Consider the following 23,200-nt stretch of genomic DNA (forward strand, 5'->3'; position numbering starts at 1 on the left):
CCCGATTTACGTCCGTAATTAGTGTGTGTGTGAACATACCCTTAATCATTTCTAAAAACGCAAGGAGGTTCTATATAAAGACTTGTAAAGCATGGTGTAAAGAACAGAGTACTACAGCACTTACACTAATGCCGAGATAACTATACATTTATAATTTCAGCCTTAGCTAGCGTAAATTAGGCTTCTTTTATATCAGAATTTTTAGCTTTTTTTAATAACTTCGTTGAGTTTTTAACATTTTAAATACAGTACAAGCAAAAAACTGAATTCAGTCAGCAAACTGGGAGGAATAACCTGCTTTAGAATAGTCTCACCCTTGCGTAATAGTAGGACAAAAAAGGGCCAAGAGGAAAGGAATATAGATAGAGAACAGCCTTACAGGGCTTGTGCCATATTACTTATCATATTTATTGTACAGATCATAAAAAGTTAACTATGTTTGCCCTCTACATTCTGTTAAAAAAAATAAAACGATTCAGTGAAAAGTTATGACGTTTACTTAAAGAGCAAGACGCCACCTAGTCTTCAAACTGTGTAGCAATGTGTACATCCACCTAATGAGTGGAGTGCTGGTGGACACACATGCTCAGTCACTCTCCCCACTGCCAGGTTTCTGCATAGTAATCCTCTGCTCACTGCAGAGCAGCCAATAGAAATGGTTTTCATCCCTGCTGGTCAGGGCAGGAGCAGAGCCTCTGCAGTATCATGGCAGTGTAGTGGAGGAGACTCCTTCTCAGCTTGTTAGCTCTGTAAAGCTCTACAACCTGACAAAAGATATGAGCCCTGCACATGCCCATTCGGTCTTTATTATTTTGTTTCATTATATTTTCACTGCTTTTCGAGTTCATACTGTTTATGCTGCACAGTATATCTCATCACTATGTAGGATCCCATGTTAAGGGGGTTTTAAACTTGACGATTATCGGGCAGACGAGCGCTCATATAATGTTTGTTGCCGATAATTGCCCTGTGTAAAAAGGGTAGAGATCAGCAGGTGAACGAGCAAACGCTCGATCATATGCTGGTGGTATAGTTTTAAAAAAGTTACATATTATCGTTGTCGGCAGCACATCTCCCTGTGTAAACAGACGCGCTGCCGACGTGATAATAATGTATGGGGACGAGCGATCGTAGTAACTGCACCGGCTGTTTATAGGTCGGTGTAAAAGGCCCTTTATCTTCCAGAGGGAGAGGGATATGGATTCTATTCAGATTCCCTCCCACAGCAGCACAGATTAGCAGCAGCACAAAGGGAAACAAATAACATCTGCAAATTACTTTTAAAACCGCATTTGTAGACTTTTGGTATAAAAATTAATAACTTGATAACCACGGTCCCTAAACAATCTACAAAGGACGCCCAATAGTCAGGAGAAACAAGTATCCAACAGGTTGCAGAGATTAATAGCACCAGATGTGTATGGCGACCCCTTATCTCCTCTTTTTGGCTGAGCCAAATAAGTGTTTGTGGTAAATCTGGGCTGAAGGCTGTTCATCATATGATCATTTGTTCTTCAGCTATACATTTTTGAGGTACAGTAATCCTAGAAATTAATGCTAAAAGTAAATTATCAGTAAACAAACAGTAGGTGCCAGAGGGTCAGTATAGAGATATGGGTATGTTCACTTGTTAGGGATTCTATCCGCATTTGGTGCATATTCCATGCCTAAATCTGGATCATATCCACTGCAATTCTGCTGGCAATGTATTTGAATCGTATTTTCATCTCCATCTGTTTGTTATTCATGCAGATTCTGAACTAACTAGTGTCAGATTAGCTCCATTGAATGCAGCCAATACACATGCAAATTTGTGGCAGAAATCAGAGTTTCAACTGCAGATTTCCGCTGTGGATTTCCCTGAATAACCACTTTGGGTTTGGGTATTGCAAATCCTGACAGTGTGAACATAATCTAATCTAAGGGAGCCAGAGCGATTTTAAGTAATAATCTAGCCTGCATTTCTAAGCCAGTTTTATTTATTGTGTGATTTCTCTTTTTTTTTTTTTGGGGGGGGGGGATTATTTACCAAATTAGGTATATAAATGTAATCATAACAATCTAGACCTACAAAATATTCCAGTGCTGTGAAAGGTATTTGTCCTGTTACAGATGTCCCCTATTATTTGTCACACTTTCTGACCTACACAAAATGTCCATCTAACAGAATTTTTTAATTATTAACGCATGTTTTTTACGGTACACACCCATATCCCCCATGTCATATGTTGTAGATGAATAAGTCATACAACTTTGTCCTCTTCAAGTGTATTAACAACATAAGCAGGAGTCCTGAAGTGAATCTCAGAAAGTTGAATTTTTTTCAAGAAGAAAGTTATGGCTTTGCCAGGACTGAAAATGAATGACATATCCTTAGGATCGGTGGGGGTTCAACCCCAGGAAGCCCGCTGATCAGGACCAGCGAGCACTGTGCGCCTTTAATTTTTATCCAGCCAGACACATCAGCTCAACTCTCTTAATCCATGTTCTTTTGATCAGCCGTGTTCTCAGACAGGGCTGGTCACAGGGTGAGTTCACACGTTGCTGCAGGAAAACGATTAGCTAGGAGTAGGAACCACTACTTGGATCGAAACATGTACGCGGTGCTTTCCTTTAGATGTGCACACCGTGTTTTTGAAGATGTTGAAATACATGCTATGTTTTTAATTCCATCGTATGCTGGAGAACTAAAAGTACAATCATGTCTGTCCCCTATACTTAGCTGATGACTAGTTCAGTGTCTTTTCTCTGCACCAAGGCATTCTGTACAGTGTACCTGAAAACAACTTAAGCGGTGAGCTGATTGCCACACGCGTTGTGTGTTTGTTTCCATACAGTGGTTAGTACCTACCAAAAGTGCTCAAAGAATAGACAACCGCTGAATCGGCCCATGGGCACCCAAGGCTCAATGATGCTCGTGGGGAGAGAGGGCCAGCAGTCTGGTCCGATTACGCTGAATAGCTACTGTAGCATAATTTGCTGAAAAAGTTCCTGCTGGCTAGGATTGAAAGGTATCAAAACACACAGAGCATCGTAGCTTTCTGTGTTTGTGGCTGCGTAGTCGCAGACAGGTCAATGTGTCCATGCTGATCCATGTCCACTGCTGAAAGCGCCTACAATGAGTATGTGACCATGGAGCAGTGGAAGAAAGTGGCCTGGTCTGATGAATTAGTTTTTTTTGTTTTTTTTAGATTGTGAAGTCGGCCGGGTGCGTTGTGCGTGACTTACCTGGGAAAGAGATGGTACCAGGATGCTCAACGGGAAGAAAACAAGCACTTTGATATTCAAAATTTTGGGTCTTGCCATTCATGGCAACAATATTTACTAATGGCAATGGTCTCTTGCAGCAGGATAATGCGCCTTGCCACATGGCAAAAATTATTAAAAATGGTTTGAGGAAGAAGACAAAGATTTCAAAGTACTATCTTGTCCTCCAAACTCCCCAAATCCAATCAAACATCTGTTTTGATGTGCTGGTAAAAAAAAGTCCAAACCAAGGAGACCTCACTTCAACTTACAGGGTTAGAAGGATTTGCTGCTAACATCTAGGTACCAGATACCACAGAACAGCTTCAGAGGTCTTGTGCAGTCCATGCCTCAACATATCCAAGCTGTTTGATGGCACAAGGAACCTACACAATATTAGGCAGGTGTTTTTTCATGTTATGGCTGATCGGCGTTTATAGTTAGAAAGTGTAGTGGGCATATTTAACGTGTAGTTCCAGCTGTGCCAGGTCTCCTGACAGAACTGTAAAAACAACGTCCGGAGACGCAACCTGGAGAAGCTTTGCAGGGGAGGTTTCCAATGTTGTAAGTTTGCCTAGACAATGGACTGCCCACTCCCAAGTTGTGCCTCCTGCCATCAATTTAAACTTTCCGGTGGTAGACTGGGAAACTGCATGACTGGACATTTTAACATTTTAGTCCTGGCTGAGTACGTTTTTATTTCGACATTGTGCTTATACATGGTAACAGATTCTGGATGACAACCACTACTGGCCATCGTTGTAGTGCCTATAGGGCACAGGCTTATTCCACCTTTCAACAGGCCCTGAATTGCATCTAAGTCTGCATTTTTTATTCATAAAAAATTACACCTCAATACTTTCTCTGTTGTCCCTACCTGCCTATGATAAGGTCCTTTTGAACAGCCCGATGCTGGCCGTGAAAACGAGCACCGATTGATAACTCAGCATGTTGATCAGTACTCGTTAACTCCATTCACAAGGAGCAATCATCGGTAATGTATAGGACCGAACGATTGTTACTATGATCATTCATCCCCATGCATTTGCATCATGTTGGCTGCACATCTCCCTGTTTATATATGAAGATGTTCTGCCGAATAGGGGCTATTTTTTTTGTTCACATAAAAGATTTGATCAGCCGATAAACGAGCTTTTGTTCAATCACTGATTGATCGCTGCTCTGTTTACGCAGGGAAATGATCAAGGACAAGCGTACGTACAAGCACTCACTCAACCGATCATTGGCCCATGTGAAAGGGCATTAAAGAGGACCTGTCGCCAGTTCAGTAAAGCCCAATTTCCTGCCTCGTAATAGGCGCTATCACGCTGATGATGTCCGTGTAATTTGTATCCCAATCTTTTTTACTTTCCGAGTTATGAGCCATTTTCATTATGCAAATGAGGCTATACTAGCCAAAGGGGTGGTAACGCTAAGGTTTCACTGGGGGGCAGTGTCTGTATTGGCTATAGGATGCTGTCATTTCAGCGTCCTACAGCTTCTTCCTTTCCCTGCACTGCGTGATCTCGAGATAGAAGATGTCGAGAAGGACATCATAGGGTGAGGGTCATCTGATCAAGCCCCCTCTCGAGGAAGAACGGAGAGCCGCTGACTGGAGATGTCCATGTTATACGAATCTGTCATCTGAATGGCTGCCTTGTAATACTACATTTACCCTGCAGTGAGCCATTTGTTCCCCCTGGCAAAATCAGTTTTTTGCCAGGGGTCTCAGGAACAGCCCCTCTCAGACTAAAAGACCTTATGACAACTTTTAAAATAATTCCGATTGCAAAGTGTCTAAATAACAGGTCAATTTGAGTTCAGAGATGTGTCATTCCTAGAATTTCTGTTTACTTGTCATGAGATAAACTACTGTGAATTATTTTAGGATCAAGGGGAATACGGGACGCAGCTCGTTCCTGAACTAATGACACTGGCACGTATGTTGTACACTCAGCAGTATTTCTGCTCTTCCCATGCAATGTTTTTATAGGAAATGTCCCATCAAAGGACACTAATTTCCACGCAGAGAAGTATGAACTCTGCTTACCTCATTCTTAGTTCCCAGTGTGCTACTATTTTAGAAAAAAACTATGGCACTCCTGAAAAAGAAAAAAAAAACAGTTATCACTGGCATTAACTGAACAAGGGACCTCTCCCTATGGTCTGCAAGACAAAAGTCCTTACAAAGGAACAATCCGATTGCTATACTCGCCTGTCTCCGTCAGTCCTATAGACTTTGAATGGAGCGGCACCACACATGCTCGTCCACTGCTCCATTCAAATTTCTTCCCACTGCAGTCGGGACCCCCATTCTAGTGATTGGAGTGGGTCCCAACAGTGATTAATATCCTGTGGATAGGTGATAGATGTTGATCTTGGGATATAACCCCTTTCAGATAGATATTAATTGTTAGATCGGTAGAAGTCTGTTGTGGGTCCAAGTTGTCAATCATTAGAATCCTTGTCTTCCCTCCCTCTAATATGGTTGATCGCTAATAAAAGCAGCGCGGTGGCTTAATAGTTGACTTGCAGCGGTGGGGTTCTGAATACAAATCCGACTAGGAACAACATCTGCATGGAGTTTACATGTTATCCCATTGTTTGTGTGGGTTTCTTCTGAATTCTCTGGCTTCTGTACTAAACTTCGAAATATGTTGGCACTATATAAGCAACCAAAATAAATAAATGAAGGGAGATGTATCGAGCAGTGGCCGAGCAAGCACACGGCCTGCGGGTGCTAAAGAAACCGCTTCTCGCTCGTGTTTATGGGCCAGTCGGGACAATGTGTATGTTAAAAATGTTTAAACCCTTTATCTCTAAAAAAAAAAAAAAAAAAAAAAAGGTACTATTTATATTATATTACAGTTTGGTGCTCGATAAAAGTAATAGAAACAATCAAATGTACGTTCATATTTTTATGGAGTTCCAGGCTGTGATTCTACAAATGACTGACCGTTTTGTGTTTCTTAGACCAGTCCTCAATCGGCAAATTCTCCAGTAGCTTGACACACATTGACCGCCCAAGTTCACAGCAACAATGCGGAGTTCAACATTCCATGCATGATGGGGGACACAACACAGAGGTGATATTCTGGACAGTCAATCATACTACAATAATTCCAACACACTCATCACAACACTTTATTTCTGTCTTATATGTGCATGCCATTCACTCTCTAATCTTAGCTATACACTTTTATTTCAAAGCTTGTGTAAATCTTGGTCATGAGGGTGGTTGCAATGACTCTCGAGCTTCCAAATTATTGCTTATCTTTTGTCTTGCCTTGCTTTCTAGTTGAATTTTGTCCTAATGCATGATGTATAGACAATGTATTAAATAAGTATTTTTAATGTATTCTATTGGCTAGGCATAATTTCAAAATAGTCTTCTTTCCTGACATCTGTTTGAGTAAATATTTGCTTTCCCCATAAAATAATATTCTGGATAATATTTTTTTAGAACTGCATTGTGCCATTCCTCTGTTATTTCTCCTGGAAATGTTTGAATAAATTGACAACTGGGCGTTGCAATTCCCCTTGTCAAAGGGGTGTGTCTCTACACACTGACAATGCCGGACTGTATAGGGACACATCTATTGACAAGGGGAATGGTAACGCATTGTGTTACAGAATTTTTGTTTATTGACATATTGCTTGTCCTCACTGTGACTAAAGAGTCCAGTGGGCGGTCTTAACCATTGATTGACTGTCTTCCCTGTATGAGTGTGAATACTGTCTTCTTGACCTCTTACAATCTGGTTTCCACACCCCACACTCTACAGAAACTGCCCTTACTAAAGTCTCAAATTATCTCTTGATGGCTTAATCTAAAGACAACTACTCTCAATTGATTCTTCTGGATCACTGCTGCGTTTGACACTATAGACCACCAACTCCTACTCCGTATGTCTTACTCTATTGGTGTTAAGGACACTGCTCTCTCTTGGTTTTCTTCTCATCTCTCTGACCGCTCGTTCAGTGTATCATTTACATTTCCTCTTCTTCCCCTTGCTGTTAGAGGTTCCTCAGGGTTCAGTCCTAGGTCCGCAATCTCTTCCCTCATCTCTGTCTACCACCCTACCTTGTCCCAGCTATCCCTGCTCTATTACATGCTGTCTGCAGATTGGACTACATGTTTGATGTGACAGGTTGCCTTTAAGGGCCAACTCACACCGTACTAGTCTCTCCCCATTAACCTCCTATTAGTCTTTAGAATAACTGCCTTAATAAACTGGCTTGGTTTTATTAGGCTGGACTTTTAATTTTCAGTAATTATGTCTAAACTGGTTTTTCCTATTGTTTGGCTTATAAGTAACAACCTGCAAAATGAAAGACTATGTAAACCTTTATATAACCTTTTTTATTGAAGAAAAAAAAAAAAAGGTCCATCAGTGTGATTGGTTCAACTTTATAGATTTTATTAAAAAATCTTTTTACTTTTTGAGGTACAGATCCTCTGTATTCTCTATACAGAGCAGCTGTATCTTTCGATGTGACCTGAATCCATCAGTTCCGCGGACCTGACTGGTTCAGTATCAGCAGGTCTTGCGAGTCTCTGACACACAGGATCCACCTGTAATCTATCACATCTAAGTTTGTGAACTTAGATCTGATAGATTACAGGTGGGTAAGAGACTCGCAAGACCCACTTTCACTGAACCCGTCGTCCCGCGGATCTAATGGGAGCAGGATTTAGCGAACGATACAGCTTCTCTGTATTAGAGAATGCATAGCAGCTGTACCTCAAAAAGTAAAAATATTTTTTTTAAAAAAAAACTATTTATAATGTTGCACTAATCAACCTGACTGACCTTTTTTATAAAAAAAAAATACTAATTGTGCCATATAAAGGTTTACATCGCCTTTAAATATGTCTTTTGTTTGTTTGCTGCAGCAAACTGGTTGTCACGACTGAGTAACGTGCATAATGCAATTGTAATAATCTCTTTCATAGACGTTCATCAAAACTTCTCTCATTCTTAATATGATTTTAGTAGAAATAAACCGGTATTCTCCTGCGTGAGGTTGGGCTCTGTGTTTTGTAAAAATTTTTTTATAGATATATATATATATATATAATATATATGTGTGTGTGTGTTATGCGGATGAGGCATCATCACCCTCATGATTGCTTTTTGTTAGTGTTCTATTTGGATTGACACAATGATCGTTCTCATCAGAGTGAAAGTGTGTAAAATGCCTTTTTTTCAGCAAACTACATCTGATGAACCTTTGCCAGACCAGAACAAAAATCTTCATTTGGTTAGGTGAGTTTTTTCACTTACATTCATTGAACGTCTTTCAGTAATCTTTATTCGCAAAAAATTAAAACTATTACATGAATGAGAAAAAAAAAAAACATTACACCAACACTTATTTAAAATCATGTTTATTTAGTATTTTCTCAATCATATTTGTTACCTTGAGACTAGACTTAATCTGCCTTCATCCCACCATGTAATGTGTCCTTCTCTATCTCTCCACTTATGTGCTTTCATTTCATCTGTGCTAGTAATTCCCTCAACCTACGTTTTTCTGGAAAAAATAAAATAAAGTGGTTGTGTGTGTATATATAATGTGTCATGATATGTGGGTATGTTGACCCACCGGGCCATACCACCGTAGCGGGATAGCAGCTGGCCAAACAGTGTACCAAGTCAAATGAATATATAGTCCAAGCACAAGGGTACCTGTAGTAGTTCAGACAGTAGCAATGGCTAGGCTCAGATGTGACCTTGGCAGCAGACACCAGGCGTGGTGTAACACAGCAGGCATGACCGGTGGCACAACACGACTCCAACTTTCTAAGGCACAGGAACAACGGTAGCACAGGATACGGGTAGCAGGTACAGGAACACTGAGAACAGGATAACACTAAGGGACCATTTGCAAGACTAACACGGGTAAACACAACAACACTCAGGCAATGAGTAAAGGGACAGGGCCCTTCTTTTATTAGTCCAGGGTGATCATGGGCTAATTGATAATTATTTTCATGTGCGCGCGTGCACCCTACGGGACAGAATAGAACTGAGCGGAAGTGAGCGCTGGCGTCTCCTAGGGAGAAGATGCAGGCCAGTTCTCACAGATGCATGGCTGCGGCCATCGGGGGGCGAGTAATCCCGACGGGCCGTGGACGCTACAATATGTGTGTGTGTGTGTGTGTGTGTGTGTGTGTATGTATATATATATATATATATATCTTTTTTTTTTTTGTCCCATGTGATTACTTCTCTGTACACATTTGTATTTTCATTCTTTACTTATTTTTTTGTCTTTTATTTCCCCACATTTTTAACCTACTGCTCTGCTATGTACTTAACTGCATTTTAGTCCTTCCCTTGAGTTAAGGGGTCATTTGCTTAAGCAATCCCCTTTAAATTACCCTACAAGCAATTGTTAATAGAGGGGGACCTCTCATCCTGGACCCCATAATTAGACAGAGGGAAGAGCATCTATAAGGAGCATCTTGCTCCGGGGAAGCCAGTCTGTCCATTCATTACATAGACAGTCCATTGTTTAAATGGAAATTATGTAATTCTTTAATTCCCCTGTGGTGGTGCTGCAGGATAATTGAGCACTTACTGCCAGGTTCACCTGCAGATTACAGCTCATCACTGGGGTCACAGCAGCAGTATGTTCCAGGATCAACATATCCTCAAGAATCCCCTCTAGCAAAAGGGATTGTTCAAGGCTGACCACTCTATTTGAAGGGGTTGTCCCACGAAAATCGGTTATCAATTTATTCATAGGACAGGTGATAAATATAAAATCACTGCGGATCCGACCGCTGGGTCCCCCAGCGATCACCAGAACAAGCGTCCTATCGCCCCCATTTGAATGGAGCAGTGCGCACTACAGCACCATTCATTCTTTGAGACCGACGTATATAGCCGAGTGCTGTACTAGCCAAGCAGTCAGACCAGTAGCAATCATACATTTATCGCCTATTCTGTGGATAGATGATAAAAGATTTTCGTGGGACAAACACTTCAACAATGGAAATGACTGTGTTCTCTGTAATTGTCTAAAAGTATTGGTTTGCTCTGCTAAAACTGATTTTTCTTTTTGTTCTTTCAATGGAAAGTGGGCTTAACGTGGAAGAGGAAACCACAGTAGTACCAGATCTTCACAGCTCCGTGTTTCCTATTCCTTGTGTTTCATATTCGATCACTGATCAAGATTTCATCCCTTATTTCTCTACATCGATTGCCCATGCATTAAAACAGAAGCAACATCTAGCGGGAATAGTGGAAACAATTGATAATCCAAGAGCTGATTCCAGAACTTGTGAGCCTGGGGATGGCTATTTTGAAATGGGACTCCATGAGAGAGACCACAATTTTTCAAATGGACCTCTTTTACAAGATACTGATGTCACTATTATACGGGTACTCTGGAACTTCACAATTCATCTTAAGCGAGACTGTTGCATCAAACAATTTTCTTCATGCCTCGTGTTAACCGATACTTTACTTGCTTTGTTTGAGGTGCACAATGACCAACTTCAGCAACAACACATTTTCCGTCCTTCCTCCTTGAAACTGGTTGGTTGTTATTATTATGAAGATTTAACTGAAATCCATTTCCTCATACCAGAAAGTTGCCTCGGATTAAGTGTGAAAAATGGAGAAGAGTTTGTCATTATTCTTACAGATGCTCGGAATTTGGAAGAGTTTTTCTCTTGCTTACAGTTACGTTGCTCACAAAATTGTATGACTTTGCCCCATATTTCCTCTGCAGGGCATGGAAATGGCATCCAGGCGTTCTTCCAACATCTTACTGAAGAACATCAGATTACTTTATCGGACTGTGACGTGAAGGGATATTTCCCAGTTTGTCTATTTTATTGTGAGGACAATTCGAGGCAAAGTTCCCAAGAAGGTCTTCTATTTGAGAACACTCCATTGGGCACCGATTTTTGTGTTCAATCTCTCAGTTGTACTAAACATGCCATTTCTGAACAAACCGGGGATACGTCCTGTCCAGTTTGGCTATTTCTTACACCCCAAGATATGGTCCTAATCAGAACTGATTTCCGTATGATTTATCAGTATGAAGGAATGGCTGACTATTCGCACACTTCTTTCAGACTAAACAGGATTCCTATTGCCTCTGTGGTTGTGCATCCCACACATTGTTTTCCCGGCAATAAGCAGTCACTTCAGGAGAGTCATGTTCTCCAGTTCATTTTTGACTCTCTTACTGTTACTGCTTTATTTGTGTTGCCTAATGATAAATGTAACTTTTTATCACTTTATAAGCTACTGAGGAGTTCAATTCAAGATGTTAAAAGTATAGTTGTTTTAAAGTCTTTAAGCAACGTGAAGACCGCAGAACGTGTACTGGAAGACCAAACACAACTGCAAAGTGTAAGGTAAGACCTTTGTGTTACTTGCGTATGTGTAGTTCTGCTTTATCCACATTGCGGTGAGACCTCATTTATGGACCTTGATTGGAAAGAAAACGCTATACTATTAAATGTATCTTTTGAGTGGTTGACTGAACTCTCTTTTAATATTTTGCCTACCAGACCAATCTAGCAGAACATTTTTTGGATTATATTTTTTTTTTACTGGCTCCCAGGACTGGGAGACATAGATGAGTTCCCCAATGAGCTCCCCTTATTGAAGAGGTTGTCTCATGAAGACAACCCCCTTCCATATGGCCTAGTAGGTCATATGAATGTCTTGAAGCGGGACCACCGCTCGGGACCTCTCTATTTTAAGTGGTCAGCATGTTATATTACTATTCCCCTGCAGCGTATGGCTAGTCATAGCTTCACCCAACTGATACTGAGGACAAATGCTTCGTCTAAAGTTTATATCTAGATTTGTTACTTTGGTATTCCATTGTCCTGCAAGCCTGTCAGCAGTCTTCTGACAATAGTCTTATTTGTCTATTGACCAATTGCATGCTGCTGTGAAGGGCAACCTATAGCCTGCTGATGGATCTATATAGTACTGACCGTAAACTTAAAGGGGAAACAGTCCAAATAATTTTTTGCTAAGTCATAGATATATGTATAGATCACAGTGCTAAGTTACCTGTAAGCTTTCACGGTCATTTAATTAAATTTGATTGGTTACGATGTTGTCATTTTTTCAGTAACCGATATCTCTAAGCATTGCAGACGGGTTTGAGCGCTCTATAGAGGCCTGTGTCCCGAGATTTAAGTTTTGGACATTTTCGCACCATCTATGCAAATGATGGAACCATTGCGACACTGATGGGAGCCTCCTAATCTTTTTTTTTGCTGCTGGTTTTGTGTGATTCCAGAATTTCTGGGCGGTTGGATAATAAATGAAAGGAAAATTACTGTATTGAAGGGGTTGTACAGGATTAGAAAAACATGGCTGCCTTCTTCCAGAAACAGCGCTACACCTGACCCTGGATTGTGTCTGGTATTGAGCTTCAATACCACAGAAAACCTGTGGACAGTTGTGGCGCTGTTTTTGGAAGAAGGCAGCCATGTTTTTCTGTACAACACCTTTAGGTAAATGACTTCCATTATACTAGATACATCACAAAGTCATCTGTAACTTGTGTGTTTTCTTTTTCTGTTTGTTTCTAGCCGTCCTAAACCTCCGATGGCACTGCCAACGTTTTACCCTTCTGACAGTTTATTTCAGAAGTTATCGGAAGAAAATCAGATTCCATTCCATTTGGCAGCATCTATACCTTTTCGTTTTATTTCTGCACTTATCGGGAGAAGAATTGTGGAATTCTTCCATAGCAGCATCTCTGAGGTAACAATATACCAGCAGGAGATCAAAGAACATAAGGTTGCAGTGTAATATAGCGGTCTCCTTGTTAGGTGGAGCTTCGTCATATGACTCCAATACATTGTAACAGCCCACGGTCTACTTTGCTTGTGCGTCTTTGTGTCTAAAACCAATAGATTATATTTGAAATACCCCAAAAAAGGGGTAACCCTAGCATCGAGTGATGTGTAAGTTTAGTTGTCAATGGGTATCCTGAAGCTCTTGTGTCCTGTTGTTGATGAACTTCGTTCTAATATCAGAGCCTGGGTACTCTGGACATTTCCATTTGTCAGAATTGATCATTCGGTGACCATAGACACAATAGAACAGATAGAATTGTTAGCACATGTACGGCCACCTTAGGGCATGTTCACATCTGCGTTGGAGGCTCCTTTAGGCGCCTCCAACACAGATCCGTCTGAAAATTCCCAGAAACAATAGTGCAGCATGCTGCATTATTGTTTCCGGTAGAATCACAGAAACACAACGGAACCCATTAAAGTCACAGGGTTTAGTTGGGCATTGAAAGCGTCCATCATACAATGGAAGTGACGTCTCCGTTATTTTCGTTGTTCTGCTCTTCTGACAGACCAGAACAATGGAAAGAACAACGCAGGTATGAATCTGCCCTGAACTAGTGTGTAAACATTGTACTGTAGGGGTGTCTAATGTCTAATAATACTCATTGTTTTATAGGTTGACAATGAGGAATTGCGCTATCTCATGTGGACCTCAGTGACTCTGTATCGATTACCAGATTCTGAAATGACATCATGCGTTTTATTGTCAACAAAAGCGATTTATTTTGTGCTGGATGACGCATGTTTAGATCTAAATCCACAGGGTAAGTGATGTACATATGTGCCAATAAATGGCGGATCTTGACGTCGGCATAGGGGTTAAAAGTTTTCTGCTTTCGTTTTCCAACTTGCTTTTGAATACATAAAGCTGTAATTGTATCTTCAGTGTTTGGATCCATTAGATTTTTGTGAAATGTGTATAAAAGTATCCGTGATATTATATTTTTAATGCTGTTATTGCCTTTCTTTATAGATCGCTGCAGCCAACCCCAAATAGGGTCTGAATTCAGCATATTTCACCCTTGCTACTGCATTGTAATTCCATTTAGTGACCTGCAGTCTGTAAACATTGGACTCTTTGATCAGTTCTTTAGAATAACTGGTAAGATCATCTCTTTGTGAATAGGTTTTCACATGATATATGTGGTAATTAAAAATTGCCAAAAAAGCCATTATATTTACCATAATGTAAAGTCGTCAAGGGGGTCTGTGACCATAGAAAAGCTTCAGACCGCTGGATGAGTAAATCTATTCCCGTCACTATACCACTCTCATGAGTGGTATAGTGCCAAGGGACTGGCGCAGGGCAAATGTAAATGTGGTGCCTATTTTCAAAAAGGGCTCTAGGTCTTCGCCGGGTAATTATAGACCAGTAAGCTTAACATCCATCGTGTGGAAAATGTTTGAGGGGCTATTGAGGGACTATATACAGAATTATGTGACAATAAATAGCATTATAAGTGGCAGCCAGCACGGTTTTACGAAGGACAGAAGTTGTCAAACCAACCTGATTTGTTTTTATGAAGAGGTAAGCAGAAGCCTAGACAGAGGGGCCGCTGTGGATATAGTGTTTTTGGACTTTGCAAAGGCATTTGACACTGTCCCTCATAGACATCTAATGGGTAAATTAAGGACTATAGGTTTAGAAAGTATAGTTTGTAATTGGATTGAGAATTGGCTCAAGGACCGTATCCAGAGAGTTGTGGTCAATGATTCCTACTCTGAATGGTCCCCAGTTATAAGTGGTGTACCCCAGGGTTCAGTGCTGGGACCTCTATTATTCAACTTATTTATTAATGATATAGAGGATGGGATTAATAGCACTATTTCTATTTTTGCAGATGACACCAAGCTATGTAATATAGTTCAGACTATGGAAGATGTTTGTGAATTGCAGGCAGATTTAAACAAACTAAGTGTTTGGGTGTCCACTTGGCAAATGAAGTTTAATGTAGATAAATGTAAAGTTATGCATCTGGGTACCAACAACCTGCATGCATCATATGTCCTAGGGGGCGCTACACTGGGGGAGTCACTTGTTGAGAAGGATCTGGGTGTACTTGTAAATCATAAACTAAATTTCAGCATGCAGTGTCAATCAGCTGCTTCAAAGGCCAGCAAAATATTGTCGTGTATGAAAAGAGGCATGGACTCGCGGGACAGGGATGTAATATTACCACTTTACAAAGCATTAGTGAGGCCTCATCTAGAATATGCAGTCCAGTTCTGGGCTCCAGATCATAGAAAGGATGACCTGGAGTTGGAAAAAATACAAAGAAGAGCAACGAAGCTAATAAGGGGCATGGAGAATCTAAGTTATGAGGAAAGATTAAAAGAACTAAACCTATTTAGCCTTGAGAAAAGACGACTAAGGGGGGACATGATTAACTTATATGAATATATGAATGGCGCATACAAAAAATATGGTGAAATCCTGTTCCATGTAAAACCCCCTCAAAAAACAAGGGGGCACTCCCTCCGTCTGGAGAAAAAAAGGTTCAACCTGCAGAGGCGACAAGGCTTCTTTACAGTGAGAACTGTGAATCTATGGAATAGCCTACCGCAGGAGCTGGTCGCAGCAGAGACAGTAGATGGCTTTAAAAAAGTCTTAGATAATTTCCTAGAACAAAAAAATATTAACTGCTATGTGTAGAAATTTTTTACTTCCCCTTTCCTATCCCACTTCCCCTTTCCCATCCCTTGGTTGAACTTGATGGACATGTGTCTTTTTTCAACCGTACAAACTATGTAACTACTATGTAACTATGTAAGTAGGGGTACATTATTCCTTATAATACCCGCCTTAGGCTTCGTTCACATCTGCGCCAAGGTCCCATTCCGATGTTCCCTCTGAGCTTTCCATCGGAACGGGACTCTGACACAAATGGAAAGCAAAGGTTTCCGTTTTCATCACCATTGATTACAATGGTGATGGATCCGGTCACAATGGTTTCCGTTTGTCTCCGTTGTGCAAGGGTTCCGTTGTTTGGACGGAATCGATAGCGTAGTCGATTACGCTATTGATTCCGTCAAAACTACGGAACCCTTGCACAACGGAGACAAACGGAAACCATTGGCACTGCATCAGTCACCATTGAAATCAATGGTGATGGAAACGGAAAACTTTCGTGTCCGTTTGTGTCATTTAGGCGCAGATGTGAACGAAGCCTTAGTTGGTGCAGAATCTCTTTTTGAACTGTAAGAAGAAGCTTCTTGTCCACTATCGATTGATATGAAACACCCTCATCCTTTCCAAAAAGTAGATCTGCAGCAGCTGAGGTGTGTATTATGATGTTTTATAGCAACTGGGACACAAAACCTTATAATTCACATTGCAGCTGCTGAAGAGCATCTTTTTTTTAAACAATGGTAGGTAGCCCTACATGTCCGTCAATCGGTAGCTGACACAGGAGGCAGAACTTCCTGCAAAAGCAATCTGTGACAGACTAAGGATCCTTTTACATGGCCTGATATGGGTCGTGAAAACGAGATACGATCAACGAGACTACTCGTTGATCGGCGCTCGTTTGCTCCTTTCACAAGGAGCAATGATTGGTTATGTATGGGGAAGAGCGATCGTTACTACGATCATTCATTCCCATATGTTTCCATCATGTCGGCAGCTCATCTCCCTGTTTACAGAGGGAGATGTGCTGCTGACTAGCGACCATTTTATGGGCCACATGAGCGAGCAGATCAGCCGATGAACGAGCATTTGCTGATTGTTGACTTGTTTACATAGGGCAATAATCGGGAACGAGTGTTCGTATGAAGGCTCATTTGCCCAACCATTGGCCCGTGTAAAAGGGCCTTTATTCTAATGGAAGAGATCAATAGCGCCTATATAGCATCACTTAACTCTGTATGATCTATCTATATATCTATATTATTTACAGATATGTGAATAGAAAATCTCTATTGATGTGTAGTATTTATTATTATTATGATGATTATTTGTGATCTCTCTATTATTTAATCTTCTTGTGAGGCCTCATGCACACGACCGTAAAAACTCCCGTTATTACGGGTCGTAATTACGACCCGTAATAACGGGCTCATAGACTTCTATTGGCCACGGGTACCTTCCCGTTTTCTTACGGGAAGGTGCCCGTGCCGTTAAAAAAGATAGAACATGTCCTATTTCAGGCCGTAATAACGGCACGGACAGTCCATAGAAGTCTATGGAGCTCCCGTAATGACGGGTGGCTACATGTGTGCACCCGTCATTACGGCAGCGTTGCTAAGCGACTTCAGTAAATAGTCACTGTCCAGGGAGCTGAAAGAGTTAACTGATCGGCAGTAACTCTTTCAGCACCCTGGACAGTGACTACCGATCAGAATAAAGAGCAACCTGTAAAAAATAAAAATAAAAGACGTTCATACTTACCGAGAACTTCCTGCTTCCTCCAGTCCGGTCTCCCGGCCGTTGCCTTGGTGACGCGTCCCTCTCGACATCCGGCCCGACGTCCTGGCTGTCCCTGGATGACGTTTCAGCCCATGTGACCGCTGCAGCCAATCAGAGGTCAATCACAGGCTGCAGCGGTCACATGGACTGCCGCGTCATCCAGGGATGTCAGGCTGGATGTGAAGAGAGGGACGCGTCACCAAGACAACGGCCGGGTAAGTATGAATTTCTTTAACTTTTATCACAGAAAGGGCTGTCCCTTCTCTCTATCCTGCACTGATAGAGAGAAGGGGCTGCCGATTAGTGCAGTGCTATTTTGCCGCCAAAAATGTGCCCGTAAATACGGGTGGAATACGGGTGACACCGGACCCATATTTACGGGCACGGGTCCGTAAATACTGGTGCAAAACGGGTCGAATACGTATGACACCGGACCCGTATTTACGCCAGTATTTACGGGTGGGAAAAAATACGGTCGTGTGCATGAGGCCTGAGAAAATGTCTTCATTGTTCTATCATTTTGATTCTTAATTTTGCTAACAGGTCCTTCTCCAAATCATGTTGTGACGTGTCTGACCAGAGACAGCTACACTACACACACCTTCATTCAACATCTAATGTCGGCATTGTCCCTGCTGGAACGAGCACCATCTCCAGAACCAATAGAGAAAGACTTCTATTCGGAGTTTGGGAAAAAGAAAACCGGTAACAGGCCCAAGTCTTTTAATTACAAATATTTTCTTTGTCATCATGTTTTGGTAACTCCCTTATGATGAGCGGATCAGGGGGAGCTGTCGATGTGGCCACATTTACCCTCCAGCAGCACTGCCATAGAAATGTAGTATTACGATGGGCGAGTCCTGCCCCTCTATGCCATCCATATCCCCTTTTAATTCTGCAGGATCACATGAATACTTGCAGAAATTAGAATGAGTTGGCCCCTTTAATGATACTTTATGATTTGTTTGAACTTTATTTTTTTCATGTTTGATTATTTTATTATTAGCCATCCTTTTGCTGTGGTAAAGAAAATCCTTTATTGCCAGAAAGTGGACCTGTCGGCTGGCCTGACGTATTTGTTTCAGTAAATACTTGTATTCCTTCCCTGAAAGTAACAATGCTGGAAGATCATTGATTAGAACTCTGTCATTCCTCCTGGAAATGAATGAAAAAATTGACAATTGGATGCTACTATTTCCCTTGTTAATGGGGCATGTCTCTGCAAAAACTGACACTGTTGAATGAGAACACACGGATCTACAGCCGCACACGGCCGACACCAAGCCCATATGAGGGGGTGAATGGGCGCAGGATTTTGCTGCTGATACCACATTTCTACTAGCAAAATCGTGCGGCCATCCACAACCACAGAATGCACGTGTGCTATCGGCCGCGTCTGACTTCCTCTCCGTGTGTTCTCGCCCGCAAACTGTGTAAAACAGTCATACCAGGAGAGCTGACAGGTCCTCTTTAGAAGTCCTATTACCATGCACCTCTTACAGCAGCAGAGGGGAGGGGACTGGCAAATCTAACCGCTCCTTAGGAGTTAGGTGCAAACGCAGTGGAAATATCCGCCGCAAATCCATCTGCAGGTTTTGCCATAACTTCGCTGCGGATTTCACCTTTCAATTTCTGTGCGGAAAAACCAATCTCCTCTACTATTCTGGTATTGTAAGCTGCTGCAGAAATTTGCAGCGTTTCTGCTATGTGTGTGCCTTCCCTTGAAGAGGATTTTCACCTATAAAATAAAATTGTAAATATTTATGTGAAAATGTAGGGGTGCCCAATATAAAGTTTAATATGTGGACAAATCAATATTTGATCTTAATGAAAATCGCATGTAAAGAACACAAAGAAATTTAGCTGCAGTACTTTATTAAACCTGGTACCTTTTTAAAGGGGTTTTCCAGTTCTAAGAAATTAATTGCCTTTCCTCAGGATAGGACATCTAATACCTGATCGGTGGCGGTCGAACTCTCGGCAACCGATGATCAGCTGTTTTGAAGGGGCCGCGGCGGCTGCTTCCCTTGTATTTCTTACCTGCTCGTACTGTGAATCGCTGACAGCAGGTAAGAAATGATGGGGGAGGAGTGCTTGCATGAACGCCATGGCCCCTTCAAAACAGCTGATCGACGGGGGGGCCAAGAATCGGACTCCTACCAATCAGGTATTGATGGCCTATCCTGAGGATAGGCCATCAATTTCTTACAACTGGAAAAGCCCTTTAAAGAGGGTCTGTTTTTGGTGCTAGATTACGGCATAGTGATGCTATACTGACAGGTATTTTATATGATGATATATTTATTTTCCCTGTGTACTGAATTTCTGTAAAAAAAACAATCTGACTCAGATCGGCTGCACCTAATGAAATGCGACTAGCTGCAACGAATGCTTGTGAGGTTGTAATGAGAGAGGAAAGTCTCACTTTTTACTATATAGATATATACACACAGCCATATAATATATGTGTAATATATGTTTGAAATCGTGATCATACATGGAATCTTTCTGCTATGATGACAATGATGTGAACAAGTTTTCCTACATTTGTAAATATTGTTTATATGCATTGCACTTGTATTTTTACAGTTATGGTATGTTACTTAGCCAGGAAGACCGGCCCTAACATTCGTTGACTTTATAGTCATTGTGATGTCATGTAACACAGGAAGTATTGTCAAGTAAAAAAAAGTCTCCAAAAACAGGAAAGCAAAAGAATGTAGACCGCTCTTGGCATTCAAAATAGAGGCCTAACGTATCCACTCCAGGAGGAAACATATGTCTTGTTTGTAAATAGGATTCACTTTCAATTACTTTGTAAGTTACTAGAGTTGCTGCTTCTGGCAGAATACGAGTATAGGGGTGCTGCAGATCTGTCCGCTTCAGGACCAGCCATTAGTTGAACGGCTATAGCGTTTTTATTTGTTTGGCTAGTGATGGGATTATTGCAATGTTTTTTGTGATAAATGCAGATTTCTTTTCTTATCATTTTTATACACATAATGTTTGTTTTTGGCTCATTTTTTCTGGTAGTAATCTAGTGTGAGGGTATGTTCACACCCCCTGGAAAAATGGCTGAAGAACTTGAAGCTGAGCGCCTCCAAACATCCGCCCATTGATTTCAATGGGGAAAACTTTGTTTTGTTCCGACGGAGCGTTTTTTGACACAGCCATTTGAAAAGACGGCGCTTAAAAAAAATTCCCCTGTAAAAAGAAGTGCATGTCACTACTTGAGCCGTTTTTGGAGCCATTTTTTATTGTGTCCATAGAAAAACATCTCCAAAAAACGCATTAAAAAAAGTTTGATGCTTTAAAATCGGCTGAAAACCCTCTGTAGATGCTGCCACAGTGCCCTCTGTAGATGCTGCCACAGTGCCCTCTGTAGATGCTGCCACAGTGCCCTCTGTAGATGCTGCCACAGCGCCCTCTGTAGATGCTGCCACAGCGCCATATATGGACAGTGATGTCACAGGCTTGCCCAGAGCTGGAGTCCCGGAGCAGAGCCGCTTCTATCACTCTGCCTGGGACTCCAGCTGTGCTCCTGACATCTCTTCCAGCTCTGGGGAAGCCCTAGACATCGCTGTCAATATGTGGACAGCGATGTCAGGGGATTCCACAGAGTCCCGGAGCAGAGCCTATACTAGCGCTCTGCCCGGGACTCCGGCTCTGGGATCTATACTAGCACTCTGCCCGTGACTCTGGCTCTGGGGAAGTCCCAGACATCGCGTGTCCATATATGGACAGCGATGTCAGGGGATTCCACAGAGTCCTGGCGCAGAGCCTATTCTAGCCCTCTGCTTATGTCACAGCATGAATAGGCGGCGCTCTGGCATAAGTACCCTTAACGGCCGTTGTGAAAAGGCGTATTGGTGATCGTTAAGGGGTTAAAATATAATACAATTCCTTTAATCCAATATAAATGGGGTTTAATATATTATCAAATATTCTGGATTACTGGATGGTCATAGATAAGTAAAATTCACTTGTAGTGACTTTAGGAAAACGGTTCAAAATAAAATGCTGACACAAATCTAATATAACTTTTTTTTTTTTAATTGGAGGAATATTTTTTTTACATTACAGTTCAAATACAAGTGCCAGGTTAACAATTGCTTAGATGCCGGACTATAGAAATTTTAATGTACCATTTAGATTTGGAAGCATAATGTATTTGATGCAACTTCTTCCCTTTTATAATCCAACACACAATCCCAGCAGTAACTCCCAAATCCGCCTGCAGTGTTCATCACCGTCCCTCCTGGCTCATTGGATACACTGCGCCTATTATCATAACTCTTTCTTATTCCCAGGCGTGCGTTTTCCGGACATGAGAAGCTGACATCCTGTTTATTAGTCAGCGCTTATTTTTGTATGTTAACAGTGAAGAGATTACTGTGACGGTATAACAATGTTTTTTTGACAAATGGTCATTTAGGATATCTAAAAACCCACAATCGCTTAGTATCCCACAGAACACATTTGTTATCACATCATAACCAGTACATAACCTTATTTTTTTCCTGTGCTGATCTCCAATATCTATATATCTCTCTATAGTATAATATTACTGACTCCTGTGATTCACGAGTCAATATGGAAAAGAAGGTAAAACACACCAGATTGTCCAATATATTGTTGTTTATTGACATGGGGTGTGATGTTTCTGCTGAACTAGACTTTATCCAGTATATTATTCAATGTAATTATGTGTCCCATCTATGGAAACCTCAGAACTTGTAGTGTAATTCTGCTTATACCACTATTTCATAGTTTCTATCTACATAAACGGCTGAGTAACTTTTTTTTCTAGTCCTAAAAATCACTGCTTTCAAAAATTTTGATGGTTGCCCAATCTAAATTTTACTTTGCTTCAACTCTATAATGCACACGAACGTAAAAACGCCCGTAATTACGGCACGTTTTTACGGGCTCATGGACTTCTATTGGCCACTTGCTATGCTTACGGGAAGGTGCCCGTGCCGTTGAAAAATATAGAACATGTCCTATTTCAGGCCGTAATTACGGCACGGGCAGGTCCATAGAAGTCTATGGGGCTCCCGTAATTACGGGTGATTACGTGTGTGCACCCGTAATTACGGGAGCGTTGCTAGGCGACGTCAGTGAATAGTCACTGTCCAGGGTGCTGAAAGAGTTAAACGATCGACAGTAACTCTCTCAGCACCCTGGACAGTGGTTACCGATCACAATATATAGATAAAGCTGTAAAAAAAAAAAAAAGACGTTCATACTTACCCAGAACTCTCTGCTTCTTCCTCCAGTCTGGCCTCCTGGGATGACGTTTCAGCCCATGTGACCGCTGCAGCCAATCACAGGCCGATCACATGGACTGCTGCGTCATCCAGGGAGGTCGGGCTGGATGTTGAAAGATGGATGCGTCACCAAGACAACGGCCGGGTAAGTATGAATTTCTTTTACTTTTACTATGGAAAGGGCTGTCCCTTCTCTCTATCCTGCACCGATAGAGAGAAGGGGCTGCCGATTAGTGCAGTGCAATTTTGCAGCGAAAACGTGCCCGTAAATACGGGTGGAATACGGGTGACACCGGACCCGTATTTACGGGCACGCGTCCGTAAATACTGGTGCAATACGGGTCGAATACGTGTGACCAAGGACCCGTATTTTTGCCAGTATTTACGGGAGGAAAAAAATACGTTAGTGTGCATGAGGCCTAAGGCTGAGTT

At 41.6% G+C, this 23,200-nt stretch overlaps 1 protein-coding gene across 5 annotated transcripts in view; it reads left to right on the top strand.

Annotated features, from left to right (window-relative positions):
* The window catches only part of NISCH (nischarin), a 65,577-nt gene that overhangs the window by 36,685 nt on the left and 5,692 nt on the right, over window positions 1-23,200 (top strand). Inside the window, exons 14-20 of one of the 5 annotated variants that reach the window (XM_075833773.1) lie at window positions 6,220-6,332; window positions 8,461-8,516; window positions 10,337-11,626; window positions 12,824-12,998; window positions 13,710-13,857; window positions 14,067-14,195; window positions 18,042-18,203. In XM_075833773.1, coding sequence (XP_075689888.1) covers window positions 6,220-6,332; window positions 8,461-8,516; window positions 10,337-11,626; window positions 12,824-12,998; window positions 13,710-13,857; window positions 14,067-14,195; window positions 18,042-18,203 — 2,073 coding nt within the window. Of the gene's footprint in view, window positions 1-6,219; window positions 6,333-8,460; window positions 8,517-10,336; window positions 11,627-12,823; window positions 12,999-13,709; window positions 13,858-14,066; window positions 14,196-18,041; window positions 18,204-23,200 lie in introns of those variants that run through there. The other 4 variants (XM_075833774.1, XR_012850029.1, XM_075833777.1 and 1 more) reach the window with 4 other exon arrangements.

The sequence above is a fragment of the Rhinoderma darwinii genome, chromosome 7 (genome assembly GCF_050947455.1).
Source record: "Rhinoderma darwinii isolate aRhiDar2 chromosome 7, aRhiDar2.hap1, whole genome shotgun sequence".
In the NCBI taxonomy this organism is placed as follows: Eukaryota; Metazoa; Chordata; class Amphibia; order Anura; family Rhinodermatidae; genus Rhinoderma; species Rhinoderma darwinii.